Here is a 24,634-nt window from a genome sequence, read left to right as displayed (position 1 = left end):
ACCTAACAGTAATCGTTAAGCACCGATTATAAATCTCTCTATTCGTATTCACTCAGTCCGAGAAAGAGAAGGGGGAAGACTCTTCCATGAAACAGACAAGCGAACTGTTATCCACGAAAACGATCCAACCGAGCACTATAATAAAACCACCTCCGAGCGTCACATCCTCATCGATGTCTCAAATTAGCCGCACGGTGGAGAAGATCGGAGAACCGGAAATGCAGATGTCTCGATCGGAAACCATTTCATCAACCGTCGAGTCTCATCAGATGGAGACTAAATCCGAGCAAAAGTTCCACATGAAGCTAGAACACAAGACACCACCAGTGATAGAGCCGAAGAAGGAAGTAAAGACCATGATGAAGGAGGTGATTCGCGAAGAAAAGAAAATCCTTGAGCCAGAGGCCACAGTTTTCGAAGAGAAAACCACCATCGAGAACGAGAACGTAGAGACATCGACGATAGCTAAGAAAGACGCTCTAAGCTTCTTCGAGTCTATGACGAAAGAGACGGAGACCTCGCCTAAACGGCCCAAAGAGATGATTAAATTGGTTGACGATACAGACGGTCACGAAGTGAAGGTTGGAAAGCTGACGAAGAATTACGAGCGATCGACCACGTTTCAGGAAGTCAAGAAACCTGAACCCAGGCCCATGGAAGCCCAAACCACGAAGAAGGCCGTTCACGAGATTTTCACGAAGCTGGAGCAAGGAACCGGTCCATCTCGAGGCGTCGATAATAAGCTATTCGACTTCCCTTACGAGTCCTACAAACCGTCTCCAGTGGAGACGAAGAAGACAGTCGTGGAGGAAACGATCACTTCAGGCTCGTCTTCGCGTCAGGAGTCCATGATGATGTCCACCAAGATGGAGTCTCGATCGGAAAGCTCAGAGGTACTCATGGGCGGTTTCAACCTGTTACCCGAACCACCCCCAGAGATTGGTTACATGCCCAAGCCGGAAGAAATAAAAAAAAAACGCCCTGACGTGTCCATCAAGGCAAAACAACTCCAGGAATCCTTCGAGAAGACCCTGTCCCCCATCGATGCGCCAATTGGCGGTGTAAAGATTTTCCCCTCACCCTCTCCTCGTGTTATAGAACCCCCGAAATTCACCGAAGCACCAAAATTGACGCCGTCGTTTTCAATGCCACCACCTCCCTTCCAACTCGAAAAGAAAGAGATAATCGAAGAGGTGTGCGTTAAGAGAGACATCCACGAGAAGAAGGACAAAGACTTGCCATCGTTGAGACCAATTTCTCCCAGTAGACCGTGGTCTTCGTCTTCAGACGTCGAGACGAGGTCTCACATATCCACCGATCTCTCGGAGTACAGGTGTCATTCCGCCGCCTCCAGTCATCAGGAAACCTTGAGATCCACTTCACCAAGACCATCAGCAGACGGCCTGGCGATGGAAAAATCCTGGGCGAAAAAATGCGCCGATTCCACCAGGAAATCGTGGCCTCCGCAGGAAGAGCCTGTTACGAAATTCAAACACGAGTGGCAAACACCTGCCGAGGAATACAAAACATCTTCCAAAGAGTTCAAACGCGAAGTGGAGGAGTTGCCCGAGGGTGGGATGAAGAAGACCAGCAGCGAGTCGTCGAGCACAATGGAAAGACGTTCCTGGAGCACGAAACAGGAAGCGACGGAAAGATTCATGAAGAGAGCTCCGTCGCCACCGAGGACTCAACCGATCATCTACAATGCTGAGACCATCAAGGTGGATCACACCGTGAACAAGATCGAGGAGAAATCGTTATACGAGAAGTACAGCAGCGAGTGCGACGTGAAGAAGTCGGAAGTGTCGGAGAAGATCGAGCAGTTCAACTCGAAGAGTCGTTGGACTGGCACGGAGGATTTGAAGGCTCCCGGTCTAGTCAGAAGCGTCGAGTCGCCGAAGAAACCTGTTGTTCAATTGTATCACTTGGCCGAACCGGCGCTGATGGTTGATCAGATCATACTGGAACCAGGCCCACCGCCGGAAATTGGTTACATCCCAGGGCCAGTTGTCAGGGAGAAGAAGGTCGACATGGTGGAAAAGCAGATGGAGGTGTCTCTGGAGCAGCATCAGCCAACTAAAATTCCTCCAGGTGGCATCAGAACTATACCTGCATCGCCTAAAAGGGAGGAACCTCCGGCGCTACCACCGAAGGATGTTCGAATGACTCCTCCACCTCTACCAGCAAAGACTTCAGCTCCTATAGAACCCTTGGAACCTTTCCCATTCAAGCCTTCTCCAGCGCCAGCTGTTACAAAAACACCAAAGGTACCTCCTCCGCCGACACCTACTAAATTTGTTAAAGGATCATTCGCCATGGAAAGCGACTACGAGTCAGACATGGACAGTCACTTGAAATCAAAATGGAGGCCCTACGAGAGCGACAACGAAGAACCCCGTTATCGAAGGGTCCAACCTCCTGTGCCTAAACAACCCACCAGACCAAGGTCTACGGAGCCTGAACCTCTTCCTCCTTCTAAATTCGAGGTCCCTCCGGAATCTGGAGGGCTATCCAGGCCACTGATCGCGAGAGAACAGCAGGAGAAAATTTGTAAGAAGGTCACTACCGTGAAGAGGCAGGAGAAGGAAGTGAAACAGCAGCAGAAGTACCCAGTCATTCAGCCAGCTCCAATAGAGTTGAAACCTGGATCTCCTCCGATTTACGTTCAACCAACCGCGAAGAGTCCAACGCCGAAGAGTCCACCAGCCAAGAAACCAGAGTCTCCGAAATTCAAGGTGAAGATGTTCCAGCAGGAGAGCGGTTATATGGCAGATACCGACGAGCCTTTCCAACAGAAAAGTTCGATGTCGTCCATGCAGAAGAGTTTTGGTAAACACGAGTCCTCTTCGTCAACGTCTCACATGGAGTCGCGTTCTTCTTACTCGGAGAGTCGATCGGAGTTCTTCGAGAGCAAGAGCTACGAGAGCCGTCAGCAGCAGCAGCAGCAGCAGAAAATGGAATCCTTTTCTCCGTCTGTGACGCCAGTCGCGAAGCAACCGCCTCAGCAACGAAGCACCGTTGTGGAGAAGAGTTATTCTTCTTCCACGGGCACCTGCCCATCGAGATTCATGTCTGCGAAGGTTCGAGAGCGCGTGTGACTTTGCATCGCTTTCCTTGACAGACTAATCCGAGAAACGAAGATTTTGGATATCATTGGGTTGTCCTAGTGTGTGGTTTTTGTACGTTTCACGCATGGACACCTGATACGAATTGTTTTGTTTTATTTTTGTAGGATAGAGTAACAATGTTGTCGCTGATTTTGAATATCAGTGTATTTATATTATTTCTTGACAGTTTTTTTGTTTTGTTTGTAACAGGACTTGATTCACAGAGTGTTTGGTTTTGGCATGTCTTGTTATAACAGATGTTATTAAGTGTTATTTAAACCTCGATTGGTAGTGTGTTGGGTCACTTGTGAGGATTATGAGTAAATTACTAAAGATTATAGGAGTTTAATCAAACTTCTTGAATTTATCTATTGGGTCTCTATAAGGTTAGTTCATATATAAGGTTAATTCATATATAAGGTTCATCTATAAAGTTAATTCGTATAAATTAGTGAAAATTTGTTCTTGCGTTAAATACAAATTAACTACTTATGTGGTAATTATATATTGAAATTAAAAGACTATCCTCTTACTACATTAAAAGCTTGTAGAAAGTATAATCCATTTCTATCATTGATTTCTACATTAAAATCATGTCGTATATTATTCAATTATCATTCTTATATTAATTCAACTCGTTTTTAGGTAATTTAGTTTTTTTGATACTCATATAACAGCTAAATATAAATTAATATTCCTACCTTTCTACCAATTGAGGGTGAATTATACGTTTATGTTTGTTTGTTTGTCTTCATATTTATTTTTGTGCTATTGTATCACTTCACTGATCAGCGAATTTGTAAATTTGCTGACTCTCAGTTTTTCTTTTAGGAAACTGTTTACACCACGGATCAATCGCAAAAGAAATTCGAGACAGCGAAGAAGATCCTGCCGCCCTCTCCGAGTCCTTCCAGATTCGTGAAGTCCGAATTTCGCGAAAGCGACTACGAGAGCGACTACGACGGCAGAATACCGCCCCTTTGGAAACCGCGAGGTTACGAAAGCGACGATCAGTCTTTCAGACCCGTGAAACCCCATCTCGCTGGTCCAGGTATTTATGAACCTTAAAATTGTAAAGATCATGGTGGAAGGCAATCCGACATGACGCGTGGAACCTAGCGCAGGCATGTTCAAATTTTCTACGAACGGGCAAGGGCAGGTGGTCAGGAACAAACATCGAGACCATATGACGTCACAGCAAATTATGGTTTGGAATTGACTCCAAAAGTGGGGAAGAAGTGGAGAACACCCCATTCTGTTATTCTCTTTGTCAAATCTACTGAGTCTCCATGTACACTGTTGCTTCCACCGCTGTCTCTTTCGTTTTCACGTTCAGCCATTGAAAAAATGCAAAAGCAGTGATGCAGTCAGAGGTATCCTTAGAGGTTCTGTTGATGTTAGGTTGTAAGTTTTATTTAAGCGTAAAATTATATTCTCCACCGTCGATAGTTAAGGGTAATTCTAGTCGGCCCCATCATAAATGCGCGTTTCCAAATTGTAAGCGCTTAGGTTTTACTACATTTGGCGAGCAGATGTAGCGCGGTCATTTTTACCGTTTTCCGCTAGCCTTTTACGAACAATAGAGTTACCGTTTTCCTCCTCAGCCGACTTTTCCTCCTGTAACCGAATATTTCAACCAATCACAAACAAATTTCCATTTCCACCCGACCATTTTTCCCATCACATTTGAGTCCTCGAGGGTGGCATTTTTCAAGGCAAGATCAGATACAAATCTACCGTCATAGTAGACACCTTTATTTTCAATAATACGAATAGTTAAGTTTTTATCGGTGTATCTTTATTTTTTTTTTATCAAGATCATTGAGATCGGTAGTACGTGTACCACTTCGGTAACGTTCGCGAGGAGTGCGCGTACGTAACAGTTGATGTGATAAGAATTCCACCTGTCGAAATCAGAGGAAGGGTATACGATATCTATCGTGACAAATTTACCTTGTACTTTAGCATAGATCGGAGCACATATTAATCAAAACGAAAATAAGAAATAACTATTTGAAATATTATATTTTGGAACCCTACTTTCAATACAGTTATTTGAATATAAAAATAATATCAGTTTATCTGAAAATAATGGCTATTTGCTAGGTAATAGCTATTTTATCAAGGTAAATTGATGTGAAGATTCCTTAAGATAAATTCTTCTAGAATCATTTCGTTATTTTTGAAAGTTTTAAATCGATCAAAAGAAACAGTCTTCAAAAGAATATGCAACAACAAGAATTTGGGTATTTGACGGAATTGAAGATTTGTTTTATGTACCTGTGACTTTACTTCATATCATTTGAAAGAACAGCTTCACAGATAATTCAGATAATTATGAAATAAATTAATGTCATAATATTTAAAATAATATCATTTGGAAAATGCTCATGTCTAGTTTAACAACCCATTTCAAAACCATCTGCTCCAGCCCGTTGAAGCTTCCCGCAAGAGCATCAAGTTGAACATGCCTGGCCTGGAGCAAACTAAATGAAGAAATGCTTTCCAATGGGCGTCGGTATACCATAATCGACCAGCCGATTATCGATGTGGTCTCTCACTCTATGACAACTTTTTTCCAGCTTACAACAAGTAGTCCTCCTGGCAAGCTTTCTTCCCTTCTCGTTGTTTACCTCGCAAGACAAGTTCTCCTCTCTTCCTGCTTCGCTTGCTTCTCTCTTTTCTTCTCGGCCACTCGAAGTACGTACTTGAGTATTCCCCCGCTGTTTTCACCGGTTCTACTTCCCCCCTTTGGCTCGTGGCTAACAACCTTTTCTCCGTTTCTTCTTCTTCGTCTTCATCGCTTGTCTTCTCTTCTCCGCTCGTCTCACGCTGGTTTCACCTTCGTTCCGAAAGCACGTCGTTTTCCAAACGGTCTCCGAATACACACGAAAAAATCAAAGATACGCGATCTTCGTCCGAAAGCTGGATTCGAAACGATCTCGTCAACGTCGCGTGAAACCGGTCGCCTAAGGTGCTGACGCACCCTCTGCCCGCTTTCTTCGTCTCACTGGCCCCGTCTGTTGATGATCGAGGTCACCCGGGAACAATTTTCTACCTAGGAAAGCCGAAGGAGCCGCCGGCGCCGCTGATCGAAGAGATCTCGACACACGGCCAGAAAACGAAGGAGCTCGAGAAGAAGGTGGAAAAGACGATCACCACCCCGACGAAACCCAAAACGGTTCTTCTACCTGGTTCGCCGCCTGAAATGGCGTACGCACCACCGCAGCCCAGGCCGACCTATTACGAGGCTCGCGCAGGCCCACCTTTACATAACGCCATCGGCACGGAGACCAAGAAGACGGTCAGGATGGACGAATCCACGGAGAACAGCCGAAGAGTGGTCACGGTGGAGCAGACCAGTCGGGTGATCAAGTTCGGAGACGGTCAGAAAACACCTGCTGACTTCGCCAGCTTCGACACCCAGAAGCCGAAGCTTCAGGATCACTTCAAGGTCCCCATGCCGAAGAAGTTCGTGCAGGGTCAGTTCAGGGAGTCTGACTACGAGAGCGACATCGACACCAGGATCAGACCGAAGTGGACTCCTTCCGACAGCGACAAGGAGGAGCCTAGGTACAGAAAGGTTCAGCCACCCTCTGCCAAGTCGCCCAGGTCCTCCAGCGCGCCTGTCAGACAAGAACACGTGGTGTCGCCGATGGAGTTCGACACTGGGCCTCCAGCGCTGAGGAAACAGACCTCAATGACGCAGCTGAGGGATGAAAGTAGAACGAGAAAGATCGATACTCGGGCGAAAGTGCAGAGGGATTTCACGTCCAAGAGGGACGAAACGCTGAAGCCTGGCTCGCCGCCTGAGTTCGGATACGTTTCCAGGACCGACGTGAGGAAAGCTGCCAATAGTAAGAATCACGACAATGTCTGTTTACGTACGCTTACTTGTTGGCGCTGGGTGCTTTTGTAACTTCAAATCGGTGGGAGGTTGATGAGATTCGATACGGATCTCCGATATCTTTTGATGTGATTAGCGTCTGGGAGGGATGTAATCAGAGGTTGAAAAGGTTTCTAAAGTAACTGTTTCAAACTGTTATACAGGGTGAGTCTTATAACGTGACGACCTCAAATAAATCGTAAGGTATTTGTTGTACGACAAAATGTTTCAAACAAAAGTTGCATGGTATCTAGAGGGACATACAGTGATGTAATCTGTTTTTTATTACCTTACTTTTTTATTGAAATAGTAGTGTCACCTTCAGTTTTAAATGGATTGTCTAATATTTTTTTTAGAATTCGGATAAATCATCAAATTTTGTGTAAAAAAGTATTACATGAAGTGGGACTTAAAATGAATAATTACTGAGATATCTTTGAATTAATAATCTTGTATTACGAAATACGCTTAGTCAACGTAATTCTTAGCACGACTTTATTCATGTCGGTAGGTCATATCTGTAAACAAGTTCCCTGTTGAATATTAATAATCATCAACACGAAATGCCTATTTAGTATCTCGGTAAGCGTTAAAGTCGTATTGAGTTAAAGGTGCTACATTTTTATTACGATGTTCAGTAACAATGAAACAACGTTATGATAATTGTTTATGGTGCGTGCGAAGAAAATGCTATAAGAGCTAAGATCTTGTACCAAGCTAAGAATCCTGATCGCAATCAGTCATCGCATTCTACCTTTTTAAGGCTTAGTCGAAGACTCAAAGAACATGGCAATTTTAATGTACAGACACGTAAACGACAAAAAAACGACTCATACATTTGAATTGAGTAACCTGCTCTTTTTTGAAGTCGGTTAAACAGATATCACAAAGTAGTGAATAATGAAGGATGTCGTACTTTAACCTTAGCAGCTATTGCCCATAAACTCCTTTTATAAACATCTCAGTAATTTTTCATTTGAAGTCCCACTTCATGTAATACCTTTTTACGCAAAATTTGATGATTTATCCGAATTCGAAAAAAAATATTAGACATTCCATTTAAAACTGAAGGTGACACTACTATTTCAATAAAAAAGTAAGGTAATAAAAAACAGATTACATCATTGTATGTCCCCCTAGATACAATGCAACTTTTGTTTGAAACATTTTGTCGTACAACAAATACCTTACGATTTATTTGAGGTCGTCACGTTATAAGACTCATCCTGTATACAAATGGTGACTGAAACGGTTTTAACCTCTTAAGCTACAACCACGTGTGAGACTCGTGGACGAATATTCGGCCGAAAACTGATTATCATGAGTCTGGCCCCTGGTATATTGTTCGGGTCAAATGTAAACATCACATTTTGGCCCCAGACTGTCGGAATGCTTAAATCGTAGCTTAAGTGGTTAAGGACTGAAAAAATGTTATAACATTCATGGATTAAGAAGGTTGTAGATTATATCGGTTACGATTATGGTTGTACAGAAACATTATTATATCGTTTCTATACTTTTCTAAAAATACATTTATTACATAGAATTTTTGGAGGTACAATTGTTATTTTAAGCAATTTTATTATTATTTAAACGTATTTATAAGTAGTATATTATTTACAACATCGAAAGTTAATTTATATCTGTGCCTTGTTTGTTTGACCTAAACAAAACTTTATTTGGTGTCTATTTCTTGCACAAATGAGTCTGTAAGAAGAGAAATGAAATTTAAAATTTATTTTAAAATAAATTAAGAGACATTATTTAATAAATTAATTAAGAGACAATAAGGAAGTTCTAACGTTATAAATAATATATTACATATCCGTGTAAATAATAATGATATTAAACAAGATGACTTTACTAATATTTGAACTAATAATCAATGCATTGTTGATTTAATATTGACACCCAATCAATCAAAAAATTCTATACAACAGATACGTTAGTAGAATCATTGAAAAATAGTTCAATTAACGATTCTAGTAGTTATCCAGAATCCTAATTATAACCAACATAGAACCCTTCTAATCTATATATAACTGTTATAGTATCTTTTCAGTTCTCATAACTGTTTCGAGAAACAGGTTCGATATAATAACCATTTTCAACCACTGGATGTAATTCGTAATTCGTAATCAATAATTTGTAAATCACATAAATAGCTTGTAAAAAAACTGTTCGACTCAAATTGTTATAAGGCTTCGGTAACAGGCTGCTATTCAATGATTACCGTAAAAATAATGCCAGGAAGAATTCGCTGTCTGTCGACGTGAATCTTTAGCAAGCAAACAACTCCCTCTCGAAGGGACGTGTACGTATATGTACTTACATAGGTATCTTTGCTTATCTTCTGAACTCGTCGTTACATTTCATTTCAAGTATCGCTGCGCGCCATCGACTTTTCATTCTAATTTCTCCCCCTTTCTCTCATACATGGACACATACTTCCCTCGCCTGCTCAAAAAAATCGCTGGCAAGCTCTTCTCCCGTAACACGAAACTCTGAAACATCCGCAGACGTCGCGTCGCGTCACATGACCGACATGACCAGCAGCTTCAAGTCGAAAACCGAGAGATTCGTCAACGACATCCAGTCGGATCTGAAGCAGGGCAAGCCGATCCTGAAGCATCCAACTGACAATCGAGCCAGCGACGGCGACGAGCCACGAACATACAGAGAGGAATCTCGACTCTCGGAACACGGTAATCGACTTAGCGAATTGATTTGTTAGACACAAACCAGCGTACTTAATTTGATTATAGTTGTTTGCGTTAGCAATCACTCATTGTCAGCCAATGTCACTGGAGAATTGGTACTTCGTGATGTTGTTATTATTAAACACTTTTCGCTAGGTGACAATGTTTATACAGTTGGCACTTGGGAAGAATGAACTTGTAGTGTATTCATCGAGACATTATTGTTATCTTTGATTTATGAAGAGGATTGTTTATTAGCGAGGACTCCATTTTCCAAAGTAAAGATTAACACATTCAAATTCTATTCCTGGTTATGAAGAAATTTTGAAATTCTTTTTATTTTATACACTAAATATTCACAGCATAGATATTTTAAAACGTATATTGTAATTTACATCTTCGCCCTAACGATACTGATTTACGATGACCAGCATTAGAATTTTATTAAATATTTTAGTCAGTACTCGATATTAGAGACGTAAAATATTTGCCGGTCGTGAATGTGTTAATATAGGCCCTGTATCGTGATCTATGATCGACAGTGGGTTCATGCTTCTTGGGTGCCAACAGTATACTGATAAGGAAAATAATACAGGCAACGATGAAGTTAAAGGAATACGTCAAAAAAGAAATATATACTAATCATTTATGGTCATCCAGAGTTGTCGATAGGCCACAGATATAATCAAAATAATAACTTAGAATTTCGGTAACGATGTAGTTCTTTATTTAACAACAGTATCATAGAGCACAATCATCTTACTAATCTAGAAAATCATTTGTCATATCTTATTCAACATTTCAACATTTCAGCTTACGCTATACAAAATTTCACTAATATGGACGTCAATTTTCATTCAGAGTTATGACGTTTCATCGACCCACTATTTAATTGTACAATCTCTTCTTTCATCAAATGTTTTCTACTTTTTCTAATACCACAATTGACGCTTAGGTTTTACTTTTGTTCGTCACAAACATTCTACAAATATCCGTACCTGTTTAGACATCGAGAACATAAAACAGAAAGTACCAAAACTTCCAATATTCCCAAATAATCAACTTATTATAAAACGTGAATATTCTATAACTATTTATTTTCTATAAATTAAAGATCTCTCTAAATTTGGAATCCAGGCCCTTCTAAGCCTGGCCTACCTATCCACATAGAGTTATTAGACATTTCAGGTTCTTATCAGGTGTGCACAAAATACCTCCATTTTATTAATCCATTTTGATAAGCCTTCAACACAATATACAGTCAACAATCAGATGTTAAATCTTCATTTTTAACTGGACAACCTATATAGCTCATTGCTGCTCGACAGTTAACGGTGATCAAATTAAATCAGACTTGACAGGAAAAAATAAATTATAACGTAAACACATAAAAATAAGAAGTTCAACATAAGCCTGAACTACAAAATCCTCGTTGAAACATACCAGTGCCATAATAAATTTCACCGAGACATAACGAACACAGGAACGAAGCAAATCGATCCAGACACCGGACTGATATACTTCAAGTACGACTTCGGCTACGAGTTCGGGATCGTGTTGCCCGGCGAGGGAAAGAAGACGGTGACCAGCACTAACAGGACCATCCAAGGTCAGAGACGCGCCAGTGACATCGAGGTGCCTATAGTTCACGAGTTCACCACGAGAAAAGAGAACGGTTTCGCGAAGAGGGCCAACACGGCTTCGTCAGGTCGACAGGGGAAACCTGCCAGCAAATTCGGCACGTCGAAGACCGTCAAGTGGGAGCCCACGTCGGAGAGCGAGTTCTCCGAAGCGGAGGACATCAGAAACGCCAGGAAAAGGCATCCTGACGGTGGAAACACGATGGCCCCGCCTAGCCTTGTCATACCATGCTCACCATCGCCATCCAGATGGGATCACACGACGCCCAGTCCGCTTTCCCTGAGTCCAAGCTTACCGAGTCTCTCCCCAAGATACAGTAGTGCCACTGGACCACCCAGCAACGTCGATTCCGCAGGTACTGGCCTGCTTCTGAGTCGATTAATCGACCGGCTTGACGTTTGCTTCGCATCTTTACGACGAGCATCGAGCTTGAAACTCCATTCGCGTACAGCGAAACGCGAATATTCCATCCTATTTTCCGTGTATCCGTCAATGCACGCGCTGGCTTTCACCTGTTGCTGACTTTTTGGATGGTTGATTTGTGGTTTAGGGAATGAGAAGCTGCGTCTGCTTGGGCACCGATTTCTACGAATATCTTATAATCGACCATCGATTATTGTAAGAAATCGAGGTTGAACATTCTTGGAATGCTTCTAGATAAAATTTGAAAATTTTATTTCACGATTTAAATATATACTTTAATTCAAAGTATGGAATAATTTTAGAGTACAAGTGTTGAGCTTGATGCATAAATTTGTTTGTTAAAATATATGTAAAAATGGCTACGATACAACGAGCCATGTCCAGGAAGCCCTCCTGGCAGTCCTGTTGACAGGAGAAGTTTACGAACAAGATGAGCACTTTAGGAACAAGTCTAAGGCCAGTTTATCCAGTACACTCTGAAATATGTATTTATAGTATCTGGTCAAAGTTTGTCTTATAAATTTTGTTAGGTTGTAATATTTTTATGCTTTGGAGTCCAGACTTTCTGATTTTTTATGTAAAAAATGTAATACCATCGATACTACATATATATATACATATATATATATAACATGTATACAGGTTGTCTACGTATAAATCCGGACATACGCAGGGTGTCAATTCTACAACAAATTTCCAACAAAAAATTACTCTTAGACATTTTCTTTGTGTCGCCTTAGTCTCGAGTATTTTCACTTTTAATTTTTTTTCTGTATTTTCGACTTGACACTATTTAAACGGCCATAACTCCACTAAATTACAGTGCAAACTTAAAAATCAGTACACCATTTGAAAGAGCGTTAAATTTTCCATCTCCCTGATGCAAAACTAAAATTTATTACGTAGATTTAACAAGTGAAAAAATAGGTCAAACTTTACATTGTGAAAATTCCAAAAAATTCGACTTTTTCTCTTTCCGTTTTTCGGATTTAAATATATAGTTGTTTGGCGAGCACTCCTTGGGAAAAACTTCCTCGAAGTCTCAGAGTTTGAATGGTATTGTCAAAAAAAAATTCTATGTTGGTATTATAGGGAGAAAATGATGTTTGAATGCAGGAAAGCGGACTTTTTTAGGTGAAAATCGACATTTTTCAACAAAAATCGACTTGTCACTTTAAAATTAGCTTGACATCGGCTTTGATGTATTTTTTGGTGACACTCCCGAATCTCCCAAATTAAGAAAAAAACTGATTTTTCAACACCTCAAGGTTTTGTTTTTTTTCCAATAAATTATTTTTTTCAAATTTAAACTCTTTTATCCGATCTCCTGTGCCGAAAACATCGATTTTTTGCTTTGTGAAATCGATCGTGTTGCAATCTCCATATCATTTATCGGTACACCGAGGTAGATTTTAATTAAATAGTCTCTAAAAATGAAAATTCTATATATACATGTTCAAAAACAATTATTATTCACCTCTCACTCAGGCTCTTCACGCGGCCGGGAGAGCCATTTTCTCCCTAAAATACAACCGTAGAATTTTTTTTTGACAATACCATTCAAAAGCTGAGACTCCGAGGAAGTTCTTCTCGAGGAGTGCCTGCCAAACAACTATGTATTTAAAACCAAAAAACGGATAGAGAAAAATTCAAATATTTAAAAATTGTCACAATTTAAAGTTTGACCTAATTTTTCACTTATTAAACCTACGTAATAAATTTTGATTTTGCATCAGGGAGAAGGAAAATTCTACGCTCTCTCGAATGGTATTCTTACTTTTAAGTTTGCATTGTAATTTAGTGGAGTTATGGCCGTTTAAATAGTGTCAAGTCGAAAACACGGAAAAAAAATTAAAAGTGAAAATACTCGAGACTAAGGCGACACAAAGAAAATGTCTAAGAGTAATTTTTTGTTGGACATTTGTTGTAGAATTGACAATTTGCGTATGTCCGGACTTACACGTAGACACACTGTATATTTTTTTTTATACCATGCGATAGTACTTTTCAAGACGAATCCATTAAGCTTTAATGTATTTACCCGATTTTTATTAGTTTTCAAGCTATAACGCTTCAAAGTTTGGTAATTTTCAAGGAAAAAATTCGGTTCGGCCCCGAGCGGTCCCATTGGTGCAGTAAACACCATGCGGTACTTGAAATCTATATGGAGGGTCTCGTCTGGGATTCTAGGCCCAGGGAAGGAAAATGAGAAGAATCCCAATATTCTGAGTCTACTTTTGTTACAATGCCCTGGTTACATTAGAAATCAGTTTTTTTTTTTTAGGAGACACTGCTTCTAGTTTGCGTGTTTAGACTATTGTTTACAAGGCTAATTTAGTAGAAATCAGTTTTCAAGGAGACGCAGCTTCCATATTGAAATTCTAGACTATTGCATTGAAAATTTGGTAAGAAACATTAAAGGATACCTACAGGAATGTCTTCTTTAAAATTTAGATTTCTTTAGGAGAAGTATAGGAAGATGAGGAGTCTAGATGGCTGAAGAAAGGAATGCTCTAGTGTTTACCTTCACGTGCTGATTTCAAAAAGTTTTGAGTGTTGCTTTATTTCTCTCTGTTTTGCCATGGTCCACTGTAATAAAAAGAGCTTTTGTTATCTCCGGAGGATTGAGAATTGATTTTATTTGCTTTCTGCGATGCTTTCATTTCCTTGAGTTTGTGTTTTCAAATGCTTTCACCTCCCTTTATGAAGAGCACATGATTTATCATTTTTTTCCCGATGAGTTGCCTCTGCTTTTGTTCGTTACACATTTCTGGCTTTCGTCATGTTTTCACGTGACATTCGAGTTTCCTCGAGAAGTATACTTTTCTATGTTGTCGAGTGTAAATCGTCGTTCGAATATCTCAAGATTGCATTGGTTAATTCGAGCTGATTATTCTAGGATCACCGTGGCCAACCACCAATGGAGTGGCCTCGAGCAAAGAAGTGATTCAGCCTTACCTCGAAATACTACCGAAGAAGGCTCCACTTTTTATCACGGTAACATCTCTTCTAACTGTAATCTAATTTAACCTATATCTAACGCTTTGTACTTGTGTTACAAATTTAATTTTATAAATTCATCTCTCCAGTTCAATTCGCGATATCATAAATAAAACTTGAGTTCGGTACAAAGGGATACTAGCTAATTCTAATGATTGCTTATGTGAATTACATATACGAATTTCAGCCACTGAGGGACATCGCGGTGGTGAGTGGACAAACAGCAAGATTCGAGTGCATTGTTCAAGCTGAGCCGCAGCCGAACATCCTTTGGTCCAAGGACGGTCGTATCGTTGAAAATTCATCAAGCTATGAAATCCATTATCGGAACGGCGTTTGTCGTCTAACCATCGTGCGAGCCTTTCCTGGTATGTGATAAAATAAAAGGATTTCCCATAAGAGGCTTAACGCTTTTAATTTTTAATAAAACAGTACTTTTTCCATCCTCTTGTACCGAAGAGGACCTAAAATAAAAGTTGAACCCTTTACCATACAAATTAACTAACAGAAATACGTAACTGAATTATGTTTGATTCGTCTATTATATATACGCTATAATAATCGTTTATTCGAATAAATAAAATTAAACGTTGTCACCATTTCGCCTTTTTGCTAACTGCAATTTTATTTTTGTTGCAGAGGACGCTGGCACATACGCGTGCACAGCAACGAATAGCTTAGGTTCGACAGTGACTTCTGCCACTTTGGAGGTGCCAGGTAACAGACGATCAGTATACGCGCCTATTTAATAATGGTCGAGAGGGGATTTAATAAAAAAAAAAAAAAAAACAACGCAATCTAATACGAAGGTGGTGGAACATTGGGGGCCTCTTAACTTCGATCGGCCGTAATCACGCATTCGCATTCACTTTGTGTCATTGATCTTTTGTCTATCACGAAAATCAAAATGAAAACTAAACAACGAATACATTTCAATTGATATTGTTAAGAAAAACTTCGATAAGAACAAAAGAAAAGTAAGGGAACGACGAATATAGACGTAGCTCGGATCGCAAGATGAAAGGAGGAAATGTTGAAAATCTCGCGAGTTGATATTCGGGAGCAGAATTCGGCCGAGCGGAGACAACGAAAAGAAACGAAGTATTAGTTATTAGCGATTTTTTTTTTCTCTTGCATTTTGTATACGAAAACGATTTTGCGACAGGGGCGAGGAGAACTAGTCATTGATTACCGAATAGTGAGAAGTCGAAGAAAAAGATTCGGAAAAAGCTGGTGGAAAACGCTTTTTACTTAATTGATCAGCGCGTAGTGAGCTTCCTTCGAATGCATTTTTTTTCTGTCGTTGTTGCCGTTGAACGATTTGAAAGCGCTTTTTAGTAGGTCGTTTTTCTCTGTTTCTATCTACTTTCTTTCATCTCTATCTTCATCATCCACTCCTACTTCTGTACACCTCTTTCTCGGGTATTTTCCTTTCTAGTCTCTTTCTCGAGCACGCAGAATACGTATTAATAAATATCAATACAGAGACTTTTGCGGATAAAAATAAGGAAAAGTTTTGGGCAGTCTTGGAATAGCTCTTTTATTGCCGTTTCAATTCTTCATTTTGAATCATCGACAGAAGACTTAGAAAGAGAAACATTAAATTAATAAAAGTTAATTTTATGAGTTAAGAAAAATGTCAAGTGAAGAAAGTTATTCTTTAGTTACTGAATATAGATTAAATTTCTGTCTTTCTTTCAAAGTTGCTTGTCATTCCTCAGGAATGACACCAATTATCATTCTTAATCAAGTTTCGTATCTGCAAATATAATAATCAGTATCAACATTAAAAAATATATAAAAATGTATTCATTCGAGTTTATATACATTGTATTGAAAATTTATTACATTTAATTGAAAAAGAAGAAAGTTACTAGTAACTTATCAATACTAAAATGAACATAAATTAAACAGGAACATTCATTTAAATTCATTCAAAATATATTAATTCTATCCACGTGTACAACAACTTTCAACCTAGAAGTAAACATTATAACGGAAGTAAAAGTAAAGTTCTAAAGTAAAATTATAAAGAAAATTTAAGATTCAAAAAATTGTAAAATAACACAGAGAACTTCTAACATTTGCAAGTCTTCAGAGGATGACTCAAAGCGAAGTGGAAACCTTAGCAAAGTGCTGCTAAGGTTCTCGCGATATTTTTTTCTTAATTTTTATCGCCCCCGCCCCGTCATAGACTAGAATCGCGGTAATTTTTTTTTGACAATATTCGCGAACGAAGCGTCGATCGCGATACCAGTCAGAGGCTAAACGAGTGAAACTGTAGCTGCTGTCTAATCGTATTCGAACGACAAACGCTTTCGAGTGTCTTTCGCTCGAGTTGTCTTCGAGGAAATTTCAAGAGTTACTCGCAGTCTAAAATTACCACCGCCGTGATTCTGTTCGAAACGATGCTAGTCACTTTTGGTCAAGCTGAACGCGAGCGAGGGAATTATTTATTGTTAAGGGGGAAAAAGTCGACGTCCGCGCGAGGATGTCACGTTCACGAGCATCGAGATGTCGTGCGTCCTTCTATCGGGCTGTCATTGTCTTTTCTCGATTCTGATATTAAAAAAAGCTTCGTCGCTTGTAGAGAAATAAATCAAACATGAGAAGACGATCACAAATTGTTATCTACACTGTCATTCATCGCAGCAACAATTTATTCATATACTGTGTAAATAAATGTGTGCTTCCTCTGCAATACAAAAAAAAAACTTGGGTACTATGGTGTGACGAATTATTTTCTCGCCTTTTTATTCCGTCCATCCCTCCTATCTCTGTTCTCTTTTCTGTGGCTGATTGTTCACTGCCGATAGTTAGGTTTTCACTTGCTGGAGCAAAGCATCGCTGGTTATGGTGCAGAATGGTAGGTTGCTAACGTTATTTGGGTATCAGCATGATAGAATATAAGTGGCGAAACGACTAACCTTGCTGTTCTGTACGAGTTTATGGTTGGAGAAGGATTCGTTGAATTTTTCAGAGAATAAGATAGTCGAGTAGGTAAAATTAATTCCTTGTAAAGTAGATTTAATTTGATCTATTAAATGGATAAAATGGATTTAAAGTGAATTTAAAATGATAATAAATATTTAGTCTTAGTATAAAATGAAAATTTATTGTTAATCTTTAGATTCTTAAGGGGGTATAAAAATAAGGAACAATATTTAGTAGTTTCTATTTAATTTTATCTACTTAACAACTTGTATTATTGTATGCTCTAGAAAACTGATAGAACTATTTCAACTCTATTAATAAAATATTATTTTATTATTAAAGTACAAGATGAAACGCCTTGAGTATTTTGCTCTTCACAATCCATTCTTTTTTATTCTAGTAAAATTGATCAGTATTCATTAATAAAATATAGCAATCCTGAGTCATGTCGAAGCAGTCAAAGCTTACATCAACTCTACCTCTGAATCTAGGTTATCTATTCATTTCTCTTACATCTAAACGAGTACTCTACGCTCTAAAAATCTGAAATTTATTTTTTCATGTCCTGAAAAAGTACTGAATGTTTAGAATATCTCTTAAAAATAATGAATGAAGATCCAACGAATTGCCAAGCCATAAAATTCGAAGTAAATAAAAATAAATCGATGGCGCCGTGGAGACTAACAGAACAACAAGATTAAAGGAACCATCTTTAATTGTGTTATTGCGGCACACGTGTCTAGTTACAGTGTCTCGATTCTCTATTTTTGTATAGAGCGTGTGAAGTAAGATTGGAAAATAAAGCGTTACAAATAAGCGAGACCTTCAGTGCCGCAATAACGTATCGAAAGCATTGTTCCATCTTGCTCTTATTGCACGATTCGTCATACGTATTTCGGGCACTCACTTATTTTGGGAGGAGAAAAGAAAATATGTGGAACGCAACATCGCTACTAACATTCGGGGGTTACTAACACCTACAGACGCACCGCTCTATGCATGAGGGGATGCTGATGAGGCTTTTCGTTAAACATTGTCCTTGGTCAAGTGAAATGTAATACTAGATAGAATCGAGAAAGATTTACCTATCGATAACCAACTTTGGTACCGTACCTTCCAAATAAAAAATTGAATTACTATATCATAATTGAAAAAATAACTGACCGAAATTACTTTTCGTACTTCACCATCTCGAGGATCATTTTAATACAGTACACCTTGCAGTTGAATTAAATTATTTTTTTTGAATTCTTAAAAATTACTTTAAAAAAAATTACAATTACACTTTAAACATTTTATAAACGTATATGACAAAATTGTAGTATTCGTTGAGTCTTGTTGGCAATTTTTAAGATTAGTTTCAAGAATCTAACTCCAACTATCGTTGAACGAAATTACGTGACTTTGTTAAAAGTATTACTATTTTCTATTAAATAGAGGTCGAAGGATATATTAATTCTTTTAAATTAATTATTAATTCATTACAATTTTCTCTCTCATGATGATCAGAATTGTATTTACATTACAATGTTTAGGTTTATGACTAATGTTTGCTGAGTATTATTAAATAATATACAATTCAATTTAAATTATCATTAATATAAAAGTAAAAGACGAAAGCCACGCTTCAAATTTATTAGAGAAATGGTGAAAATGTGTGAAGTAATTATAGTGTAATTTGGTTACTTCGCGTGAAGCACCGTTAATGTATTTTTAAGGGAGGATTAATATTTTCGGAGAGATCAAATGCTTGAACGTTCCCATGAACGATGAACGGCTGTTGGATGATGCGGTATGAAAATAGACGGTAAGGTAATCTCGGAATGCGTTGGAAAATATGAGTCGGTGATCCAAGAATAAACGAGAGAAAAACAAGCGGTTACGATTGTTAAAGATTTCGGTACAATTTTTACTCTTCTTTTTTTTCAGAAAAACGCGTCATAGGTATTCAGGTTACAGAATCGCACTTCCTCTCTCTACTTTTGCATAATGAACGAATCTCTTCCACTGTAACAACTCTCCTAATATCAGTGCAACAAAGACTTCCAAAGTTTTATACAGAACAGCGTAGATAACTTTTTACATTGAAATATTTTGGAATCTAAAAAGTTCTCCAAACGGAACTTTCGAATTTTGTTATTTAATAAAATATAAGTGGTGCCGAGTATACACGTTTTTTTTTTTAATTTCAAATGAAAGCACAAATATTTACAATTAATTGTGAAAAATTATGTAAATGCATAGAGCACGTGTAAAATTAAAATTAAAATATAATACTATGATCAATCATGGACTTGAAGTAGAAATACCGCCTCCTTCAGAAGAAATATAAATAAACACTGTCGTACAATGAATTTATTATATTCAATTCAAGTAAGTATTTCCTAAAAGAGGCTTCAGGAATTTTTTTTAATAAGATACACATATTATGGTATATATCTAATCCTTTTACTTTAGATAGAAATACACAAAATTATAATTATATGTAAAAGATGACGTAGTTTAAGTGTCTATCATGATTACCCTGACAAGCATATTTTATTATTTAAAAACAAAATCCTAAAGCCCCTCGTGGAAACCCCTTGGATTATGAAAACCTTTCGAGTTCGAAGCTACTATTCAATCAACACTGCCGTTTTCAAACGATCAACAATCTAATTACGTCAAATGTAATTTTGCAAATAAGCTATCATTCCAATCATTATTTATTTTGAAGATTTTTCTTCGCTCGAATGCTGAGGATACTTCGCAGATTCTTTATATTTCAAAGTTTCCATTTGATCGTTAAAGAAACTTGTCTGGTTTCGCTATGACGAACCGGAAACCGGTTTCTAAATTTTCGAATAGCGATTATGTGCTGTTTAACAGTGTTACGTGGATTCCAGCCAAGACGTAATAAGAAACGTTGCGAATCTCCAGGAGGTCTGGCGCGCAAGAGTCGCCAAAAATAGTCGCGGATCGACTAAGACTAAATTTCAAGAAGAATATCGTTGATCGAGTCGAAACGTCACTGGCCGCTCAAGCTCGCAGACCAGTCGCTCTTTGATCGAAAATCGGTTGAATGAACCGTAGTGATCTACTCTGCCATCCATAAACTGGTGGTTTATAGGCGCCAAATACTATTTTTAAATACTGCATTTGGGCATTTAGGATAATTGTGGCAACAATAAAATATGTGATACATAACATTCTTGGCATACAATATTGCAAAAAATAAATAATGTTATTTTCTGTTGCTTTGATATAATATTATTACATTTTATGTAAATTGAAAAAATGAATGTTTCATTTCTGGCACATATATCTAAGATCGTTTTTGGATCGAATTGTATGTTATTATTATCAGTTAAATTTCGCAAGTATATAATATCATAAAAATGTGTTTAAGGAATTAGGCATTTTCTAAAATAAATATCTTTGATTATTTAAGCATAAAGGATTGTTCAAACCATGGTGAAAAGTTGAAATTAATATTACATTTTGGCATCAATGACAGCTAATAATTTACATGTATGTATTCAATTCCAGTAACTGAAATCTAAGGAATGAAATCGAAATTGAACCCATTCAGTGTTAAAGCTCGAAAGTGATTAGACATTGAATGAAAAAGTTTTAACAAATCTTAAGTAGGTCAAAAATCATTCACTTTTATTTATATACATGTTTATTTATATACAGTTATATACATGTAAAAGATGTCGAATTTTTTATCTGTTGTTGGTTAAATTGGAATTAAATTTTGAACCAGGTATGGAATACTTTGCAATGGACAAGAATGCAGCTGTTCAATCGAGTAGATTAATTTAATTTGTTATAATACTTCTTTCTCGTATTCTCATTTGTGTGGTTATAATTCGTTCTATTTTCGAAGAAACTAGGCGACAGGCTACGCAATTCTATCTTTCATTGCTTTAAAGGGTTCTGGCTTTTAGTAACAACGACGATAGCTTTACGACCTTCACTAACCTTCCCTATAGTCGTATCCGAGTATCATCATCAGACTGTGGCACGGTATGTTGTGTCTCGCTTGCACGAATATAGGCTTTACTAGAATACTTTAATAGAATACTCTGAACGTAAACTATTTGATACTTAAACTATACTTAACGATACCATGAATATTATAAATAAATAAATACTTTTCTTATCTAAGAATAGATTATCTGAATCAACAGGTGAAAGTTATGTTCATGAGTATGTACACATATATATGAAAGCATGTAAAATTATATAATTTTGTTTTTTCTAAGGGTGACTCCAGTTGTATAAGTCAAGCTTTGTTATTTCCCAAATCAATTTTTTGAGAACTTTTCATGATGTAAATGTTTATATAAGCATAAATAATCTTGTTAACTATGACATAAAGTGACTACAGCTTTAAAATCAACAAGTATTAACCCTTTGCACTCGAGGCCTTTTTCTCTGAGACGAACTAGCAACTCCAAACGATTTCGGCTATATTAGGGAAGCGTTTTACTAGTACTTTATAATGATCTTAAATTCAAGCAAACGTATACAAATAATAAAATTTATAAAACATACAACATATAAAACACAATCTGTTAAATATTTTACTTTGTATTTGATTTTTGCATGATATTTTACAAAACAATCCCCGAGATGGATTCTCAGTTTGTTAGGGCATGTATCATAATAATATCAGGTTTCTCGTCTGGCGCCAGGTTTATTACAGCCATAGCAAATCTTACAGTCCCACTTTATCACTTTCAAAACAATATGATCGCCTCCATTTAGCCGAGACTCATCGTTGTTTGGTCTCGCCGCTTGATCGCGATGCTGGCGATACGGTTCTCCCAATTCTTCCACAAGCGTTTCTACGTACATAACCTAAATGGTTTAGTGATCTTTCCTTTCTTTTCTTTTTTTCTTGCTTAGAAAGGGTGTACAAATTTGTCAAACATCTTATCGCGCATCGAAAACAAACATAACGAGTTAAAGAAGGCCTGGGCGCCGCTACGGCGCCCGTAGAGTGGACGCGCAATACTGCCCGGGCGCCGCGCGCCGTAGCGGCGCCGCTCGAGTGCAAAGGGTTAACAACAGAGCTTTTAGGTTAGACAAATAAACATTTACACAAAGTTTCGTCAAAAAGTAGATTTTGGTTTGTAAATCGTTTCAAGCTTCTCCAAACGTGTGGAATATTAATGGGACTTAACTAATCACCATGTGGGTATTAATTACAGGTGTACCATCGCCGTTTTATGGTACTTATCGGGACCAAAATGTCGGCGAAAGGACGATCGATAGTCCACCAAAGTATGTTGCGCTCAGGGACCTGTTCCTGCCACCAGAAAACGATTTCAAACAAAGTTACACGAATCGTCAACAGTGGCACGATCCATCGTTTGAGTATAGTCTGTACTCGGATCGCAGGTACGCGATTAATTATAATAGGGTTCGTGACTTAACAACACGCACGGTTAAATAGTCACGACTGGAATATATTCAATTTTATTTTATATTAAATGAAAGTAATTAAATCTAACATATGATATCGTTTATTTGTCCACTACGACTACTCTGACAGGCGTGTTTTGTTAACTTATTTATAATGTAATGTTTGTAATTTATATAATGTAATGTAAACAAAACTACTATCTTTACTAGTATATAAAAGCTCGCTTCGAACGAAAAATTAATCAGCCCGTGTGAAAATCGTTAACGACTGATCGAGTCGTTATTCGTTTTAGTTACGCAGGTGGCAGCTATTTGGACGAGCAAAACGCGACGGAAGAATGCGTCGAGATAACAGGCAGAAATCCGATATTACGACGGCTCGAGTATTCCGATTTCGAAACGAACGGTTCGTTTCGCGATGCTAGTGATTTTTGCTTCAATCGCGAATACGCCGTGTGGACTCCGTCGAAGGTGAAGTCAGGAGACAGCGGTAAGTGTTCTTTCAAACCTATCATGACATTTCGCAAAAGCTTTCATTTAAGGATAAGAATAAGAGGCAAGCAATTGTCTGTTACTGGTAAAATAAAAATTAGAATTTCAATTATAAAATAAAATATTTGAGAATGAGCGAGTAGGAAATCAATTGTTTCATTGCATTATCGTTGCAAATAAAGTACTGTATTATCGATATCTGTCGTTTAAATAAATGTTTGATCATCTCTGACTCCGTGTATGTATTTCGTACATGTGTTGTCTTAAATATACACACCGTGGTCACGATACTAGATTGGAGCATATGTATCAAAACTATTATCGGAAAAAAAAAACTTTAAGCAGAACAATGTTGCATTCAACAAACTGTTGTAATCAAAACATTTATCAAAACAGTTCTTAGGACAGAGGTTTTTATATCTAAAGGACTTAATGATATCCATATACATAACGAAATTCTATTAAAAAACTTGTATATACTAATTCTTTTAAAAGTTTTAATATTTTCCGTGTTCCAAACTACTTCTTATCACAAGGACCAGCAATGTCTTTTGAAAAATTATCAAATTAACCAATATAGAAAAGAATACTATAAACATCAGTTATGATACCACTGAGCAACATCGATTGATTAGTATCGCATATTTACTGGACACAAAAGGGAACTTTCAACGCCTCTGGAGACTTTAAACACTTTCGACCAGTTACTCATAAATGATTCTTCATCCACTCGATAAAAATAGCGTATCAAGTACAGATTTTCTAAAAATAATCCGTCGAAACTATTCTCGCACGACGAGGACGTACAATAGGGCGGAGCAAAAGAATGAAAATATTAAAGGTGATTTTTAAAATGCGCTTTAACGTTAGAAATTTATAGATAATTTAAATAATAAGCCCTCCACCTAATTTGTTAATATAGATGTACATACATGTATTTCTTTGGGAGTTTAAATGGCTCGATTTGTCTTTCACCTACCAACTTTCATTGACCATTTGTTGTACATAATTAATTTATAATGTAAAATGAGTCCAAG

At 37.8% G+C, this 24,634-nt stretch overlaps 2 protein-coding genes across 13 annotated transcripts in view; both read left to right on the top strand.

Moving 5' to 3' along the window:
• LOC128895072 (titin) overlaps positions 1 to 15,720 on the top strand; it is a 109,633-nt gene extending 93,913 nt beyond the window's left edge. For 7 of the 12 annotated variants that reach the window (XM_054157314.1, XM_054157307.1, XM_054157309.1 and 4 more), the window contains 8 exons: positions 57 to 3,080; positions 3,939 to 4,158; positions 6,170 to 6,964; positions 9,513 to 9,698; positions 11,176 to 11,688; positions 14,656 to 14,753; positions 14,944 to 15,124; positions 15,396 to 15,720. In XM_054157314.1, the coding sequence (XP_054013289.1) occupies positions 57 to 3,080; positions 3,939 to 4,158; positions 6,170 to 6,964; positions 9,513 to 9,698; positions 11,176 to 11,688; positions 14,656 to 14,753; positions 14,944 to 15,124; positions 15,396 to 15,505 (5,127 nt within the window). In that variant the 3' untranslated portion in view covers positions 15,506 to 15,720. Of the gene's footprint in view, positions 1 to 56; positions 3,081 to 3,938; positions 4,159 to 5,689; positions 5,808 to 5,963; positions 6,965 to 9,512; positions 9,699 to 11,175; positions 11,689 to 14,655; positions 14,754 to 14,943; positions 15,125 to 15,395 lie in introns of those variants that run through there. The other 5 variants (XM_054157310.1, XM_054157311.1, XR_008461690.1 and 2 more) reach the window with 5 other exon arrangements.
• A 5,464-nt stretch (positions 15,721 to 21,184) lies between these two features.
• Positions 21,185 to 24,418, top strand: LOC128895104 (uncharacterized). The gene is made up of 2 exons (XM_054157386.1): positions 21,185 to 23,081; positions 23,399 to 24,418. The coding sequence occupies exons 1-2, from the start codon at positions 22,873 to 22,875 to the stop codon at positions 23,715 to 23,717; spliced, it is 528 nt and encodes a 175-aa protein (XP_054013361.1). The 5' UTR covers positions 21,185 to 22,872; the 3' UTR covers positions 23,718 to 24,418.
• Positions 24,419 to 24,634: the final 216 nt, after the last annotated feature.

This window comes from Hylaeus anthracinus, unplaced genomic scaffold (assembly GCF_026225885.1).
Source record: "Hylaeus anthracinus isolate JK02 unplaced genomic scaffold, UHH_iyHylAnth1.0_haploid 4, whole genome shotgun sequence".
Lineage (NCBI taxonomy): Eukaryota > Metazoa > Arthropoda > Insecta > Hymenoptera > Colletidae > Hylaeus > Hylaeus anthracinus.
This window is presented reverse-complemented; position numbering and strand designations above follow the sequence as displayed.

Bases quoted from the DNA above. Each gene is read 5' to 3' on its own strand.
- LOC128895104 (XM_054157386.1), top strand. From the start codon at position 22,873: ATGTGGGTATTAATTACAGGTGTACCATCGCCGTTTTATGGTACTTAT. The intron at 23,082-23,398 runs GTACGCGATTAA...TATTCGTTTTAG, and splicing joins AGTCTGTACTCGGATCGCAG to TTACGCAGGTGGCAGCTATT.